Consider the following 5,647-nt stretch of genomic DNA (forward strand, 5'->3'; position numbering starts at 1 on the left):
ACTTCAACCCACAAAGGGTAACGGTTGCGCTAGTCCACACAGGGCTCCACCCAAGGGTAACGGTTGCGCGAGTCCACACAGGGCTCCACCCACGAAGGGTCCACGAAGAAGCAACCACCCACAAAGGGTCCACGAAGAAGCAACCTTGTCTATCCCACCATGGCCATCGCCCACACAGGACTTGCCTCACTAGCGGTAGATCTTCACAAAGTAGGCGATCTCCTTGCCCTTACAAACTCCTTGGTTCAACTCCACAATCTTGTCGGAGGCTCCCAAGTGACACCTAGCCAATCTAGGAGACACCACTCTCCAAGAAGTAACAAATGGTGTGTAGGTAATGAACTCCTTGCTCTTGTGCTTCAAATGATAGTCTCCCCAACACTCAACTCTCTCTCACAGGATTTGGATTTGGTGGAAAGAAGGTTTGAGTGGAAAGCAACTTGGGAAGGCTAGAGATCAAGATTCAAATGGTAGGAATGGAATGTCTTGGTCTCAACACATGAGTAGGTGGTTCTCTCTCAGAACATATGAGTTGCAATGGTGTGTGTGTTCTGATGGCTCTCTCATCGAATGAGAAGGAGGTGGAGGGGTATATATAGCCTCCACACAAAATCCAACCGTTTCATAGTTTTCCAATCTCGGTGGGACCGAATCAATAAGCTCGGTCGGACCGAAAATGTAAACCTAGTGACCGTTAGTGATTTTCGGTGGGACTGACATGCAACTCGGTAGGACCGATATGGTTAGGGTTTGGGCATAACGTAATCTCGGTGAGACCGATTACACAAACTCGGTGAGACCGAATTTGGTAGTTAGCTAACCAGAGAGTTGGTCAGGAAAACTCGGTGGGACCGATTTGCTCTTTCGGTGAGACCGAGTGGAACTCGGTGAGACCGAAAAGTTACAAAGGGGAAACACTAAGTTTACATTGCAATCTCGGTGGGACCGATTCGCTCTTTCGGTAAGACCGAAAAGTTACGAAAGGGAAACAGAGAGTTTGCAACCCCATCTCGGTGAGACCGAGATCCTTATCGGTAGAACCGAATTGCTAGGGTTTGGTAGTGGCTAATGACAAGTGAAACTCGGTGGCGCTGGATAGGAAGAATCGGTACGACCGAGTTTGGCTTAGGGTTTAGGTCATATGTGGATATGGGAAAGTAGTTGAGGGTTTTGGAGCATATCAGTAAGCACATGAAGCAAGAGGCTCATTAAGCAACACCTGATCGCTCCTTAATAGTATTGGCTTTTCCTAAAGACTCAATGTGATCTTGGATCACTAAAATATAAAATGAAGAGTCTTGAGCTTTTGAGCTTGAGCCAATCCTTTGTCCTTAGAATTTTGAGGGTTCCACTTTCACATCCATGCCATGCCAATCATTGAGCTTTCCTGAAATAATCATCTTGGAATAGCATTAGCTCAATGAGCTATATGTTGTTATGAATTACCAAAACCACCTAGGGATAGTTGCACTTTCACCACCCAAGTTCAGGCCGGAGATGCCGCCGTGCTACGACGGCACATCGGACTTGTCAGCTTTGCCGCTGGCATTCGAGTAGGCCGTCCTCGAGGTCGGGGTGATGACAAGGTCATGGCCAACTGGCTTCCCATGGCCCTCGCCGGCGAGTCGCGCGCCTGGCTGCTCAACCTTCCCAGGTGCATGGTGGCGTCTTGGGAGGAGCTGTGCGACCTCTTCACTGCGTGCTACACGGCACCGGTGCACCACGCGGTCGCGGCCCTACTAGGCGGCTCACAGGCGCCACCTTCAGACCGCCACATCAAGTCGTTCCCCCGCCAGATTGGTGGCGCTTTCTAGCGCTCGGGGGCTCCGCCGAGCTGGGCTGCGCCTGAGGCCGACCTCACCTTCAGCTCACAAGACCACCCCGTCACCACCACCGGCTCAGGCATGCTTCCAATGCTCTGCACGCCCACCATCTACAACGTGGCTATCACCAAGACCCTCATCGACGGCGGCGCTAGCCTCAACTTGCTCTTCGTGGAAGCCTTCAGCGTTCTTCACGTGCCGCTCGAGCGGCTCAGCCTCAGCAAGCCTTTCTCAGGAGTTGGTGGAGGTGTTGCCTGCCCCCTAGGGCATATCCGCCTTCTCGCCACCTTCGGCACGCGCGACAACTACCGCACCGAGCTGGTCGACTTCTACATCACCCGCATCGGCCTCCCGTACAACGCCATCCTTGGGTACCCAGCTCTGGCCCAGTTCATGGCGGCGACTCATCCAGCATACAACCTCATGAAGATGCCTGGAAGCAAAGGTGTCCTCACCGTCAAGGGGGACACCAAGGAGGCCGTGACGGCGCTCAAACTTGCCTTCGGGACCGCTGCGGCGGCGCAACCCGTCGGCGCCGGTGCCGCCGAGGCCAAGGAGGCGGCGCCAACCAAGAAGAAGCGGCTGTTCACCCAAGACAAGGCAGAAACCAAGCAGGTGACGGTCGACGAGGACGGCTCCTTAGGAGCCACCTTCACCATAGGTGCCGGCCTCAACCCCAGCCAGGAGGAAGCATTGGTGAAGTTCTTGCACGCGAACAAGGATATATTCGCATGGGAGCCCAATCAGCTGGTGGGGTTCCCGAGAGAGGTGATTCAGCACCACTTAAGGGTATGCCCCAATGCGCGCCCTATGAAGTAGCGAGCAAGGCGGCAGTCCACGGAGAAGCAAGCATTCATCGTCCAAGAGACCCGCAAGTTGGAGGTGGCAGGTGCCATTCGTGAGGTTAGGTACCCCGAATGGCTAGCGAACCCTGTCGTGGTGCCGAAGAAAGGCGGGAAGGAGCGAATGTGCATCGACTTCACCAACCTCAACAAGGCGTGCCCTCAAGATCCGTTCCCTCTCCCGCGCATCGACCAGATCGTCGACTCTACTGCCGAGAGCGACCTACTGTGCTTCCTGGATGCGTTCTCAGGGTATCACCAAATCAAGATGGCGGTGGAAGATGTAGAGAAGACAGCCTTCCTGACCCCGTGTGGGGTGTACTGCTACACATGTATGCCCTTCGGACTGCGCAATGCGGGTGCGACCTTTCAGCGGATGATGCACATCACTTTGGGGCGGCAGCTCAGGAGGAACATGGAGGCCTACGTCGATGACATTGTGGTGAAGTCTCGGGAGGCGAGAACCTTGATCCTAGACCTGGAGGAGACCTTTGAAAGCCTGCGCCAGGTGAACTTGTGGCTTAACCCGGAAAAGTGTGTGTTCGATGTCCCTTCCGGCAAGCTGTTGGGATTCCTCATGTCACACAGAGGGATCAAGGCGAACCCGGAGAAGATCAAGGACATTGAGGGCATGAGTCCACCGCAGACCCTCAAGGAAATGCAGAAGCTGGCTGGTCGGGTGACTGCGTTGGGGCGCTTCATCTCCTAGCTGGGAGAGCGCACCTTACCCTTCTTCAAGCTGATGAAGAAGAAGGGCCCGTTCAAGTGGACTCCGGAGGCCGACCGAGCCTTCCAAGACCTCAAGAGATACCTGACCAGCCCTCCGGTGATGGTGGCGCTACGGCCTCTCGAGCCTCTAGTACTTTATCTTGCCGCCACCCCATACTCCGCTAGCGCTGCGCTAGTTGCGGTTTGGGAGGAGCGCGATGCCAAGAGCGCGCCGCGCCAAGCTACGCCGCCAGCCGAGATGACGCAAGAAGGTACAGCAAGAGCCATAGCGGCAGTAACAGAAGACCAAGCTCGGCAGGACGACGCCGTAGAGATTCCCGCAAGCGATCAGGCGTCGGGGGGTTCCGCCACCTTAGGAGGCACCCCAGCTATCACAAGACGTGGGCCTCACCAACACGCCGGTCCTCATGGAGCACCCGGTGTATTTCGTCAGCACGGTGTTGAGGGACGCGAGGGCACGATATCCCATGCCTCGGAAGCTCCTGCTCATGCTCCTGGTGGCCTCGCGCAAGTTGCGGCACTACTTCCAGGGCCACCGTATCAAGTTTGTCTTGGCCTACCCATTGGAGAGGGTGCTCAGGAGCCTCAACTCCGCTGGAAGGGTCGCTGAGTGGAACATCGAGCTGCAGACGTTCCAGTTGGAGTTCAGCACTACCAGGGTAATCAAGGGAGCCGCGCTCGCTGATTTTGTGGCGGAATGGACGGATGCCCCGACACATGAAATGGGCGAGGACCGGTCCACCTCGCCAGGAAGCGAGGCGCCTGACGGATGGGTCATGTATTTTGATGGTTCCTTCGCGCACCAGGGCATGGGGGCTAGAGCAGTACTCATCTCGCCCACGCATGACAAGCTCTGCTATGCTGTGCAGCTCTGTTTTCAGCAGGGCGAGAAGGTCTCCAACAACATTGCAGAATACGAACGTCTCATAGCTGGCTTGAAGGCCGCGATAGCTCTAGTGGTAAAGCGCCTCACCATTAGGGGCGACTCACAACTCCTAGTCAACTTCTCCAACAAAGTACATGTGAAAGTGCAACTATCCCTATGTGGTTTTGGTAATTCCTAACAACATATAGCTCATTGAGCTAATGCTATTTCAAGATTAATAACTCAGGAAAGCTGAATGATTGGCATGGCATGGATGAGAAAAGTGGACCCCTCAAAATGCTAAGGACAAAGGATTGGCTCAAGCTCAAAGCTCAAGACTCTACATTTTCTATTTTAGTGATCCAAGATCACATTGAGTCTATAGGAAAAGCCAATACTATCAAGGAGGGATGAGGTGTTGCTTAATGAGGCTCTTGCTCAAAATGCTTAGTGATATGCACCAAAACCCTCAACTACTTTCTCACATCCACATAGGACCTAAACCAAAAGTCAAACTCGGCCCCACCGATTATTTCTATCTGGCGCCACCGAGTTTCAAATATCATAGCCACTGCCACAAACCCTAGGAAAATCGGTCTCACCGATAGGGATCTCGGTCTCACCGAGATGGGGTTGTAATCTCGTTGTTTCCCTTTGTAACATTTCGGTCTCACCAAGATGAGCGATCGGTCCCATGGAGATTGCAATGTAAACTCTCTGTTTTCCCTTTGTAACGTTTCGGTCTCATCGAAATGAGCGATCGGTTCCACCGAGTTTACCTGACCAACTCTCTGGTTAGCTTATTACAAAAATCGGTCTCACTGAGTTTGTGTAATCGATCTCACCGAGATTACGTTGTGCCCTAACCCTAATCATATCGGTCCTACCGAGTTGCATGTCGGTCCCACCGAAAACCCTAACTGTCACTAGCTTTGCTAAATCGGTCCGACCGAGTTTAACCATTCGGTCCCACCGAGTTTGGAAAGTTAGGTGTAACGGTTAGATTTTGTGTGGAGGCTATATATACCCCTACACCTCCTCTTTATTCGTGGAGAGAGCCATCAGAACAAACCTACACTTCCAACCTATTTTTTCTGAGAGAGAACGACCTACACTTGTGTTGAGACCAAGATATTCCATTCCTACCATATGAATCTTGATCTCTAGCCTTCCCCAAGTTGCTTTCCACTCAAATGTTCTTTCCACCAAATCCATATCCTTTGAGAGAGAGTTGAGTGTTGGGGAGACTATCATTTGAAGTACAAGAGCAAGGAGTTCATCATCAACACACCATTTGTTACTTCTTGGAGAGTGGTGTCTCCTAGATTGGCTAGGTGTCACTTGGGAGCCTCCGACAAGATTGTGGAGTTGAACCAAGGAGTTTGTAA

The 5,647-nt window shown here is 52.9% G+C and overlaps 1 protein-coding gene across 1 annotated transcript; it reads left to right on the forward strand.

Moving 5' to 3' along the window:
* The first annotated feature begins 3,801 nt into the window (after nucleotides 1–3,801).
* LOC147959596 (uncharacterized) lies at nucleotides 3,802–4,515 on the forward strand. Its single transcript, XM_087532762.1, has 3 exons — nucleotides 3,802–3,938; nucleotides 4,053–4,410; nucleotides 4,507–4,515. The coding sequence occupies exons 1-3, from the start codon at nucleotides 3,802–3,804 to the stop codon at nucleotides 4,513–4,515; spliced, it is 504 nt and encodes a 167-aa protein (XP_087388888.1).
* The last annotated feature ends 1,132 nt before the right edge of the window (nucleotides 4,516–5,647 follow it).

This window comes from Triticum urartu, chromosome 7A, assembly GCF_056163025.1.
Source record: "Triticum urartu cultivar PI428250 chromosome 7A, HENAU_Tu73, whole genome shotgun sequence".
Classification (NCBI taxonomy): Eukaryota; Viridiplantae; Streptophyta; class Magnoliopsida; order Poales; family Poaceae; genus Triticum; species Triticum urartu.

Bases quoted from the DNA above. Each gene is read 5' to 3' on its own strand.
- LOC147959596 (XM_087532762.1), top strand. From the start codon at position 3,802: ATGGAGCACCCGGTGTATTTCGTCAGCACGGTGTTGAGGGACGCGAGG. The intron at 3,939-4,052 runs GTTTGTCTTGGC...CAGCACTACCAG, and splicing joins TTCCAGGGCCACCGTATCAA to GGTAATCAAGGGAGCCGCGC.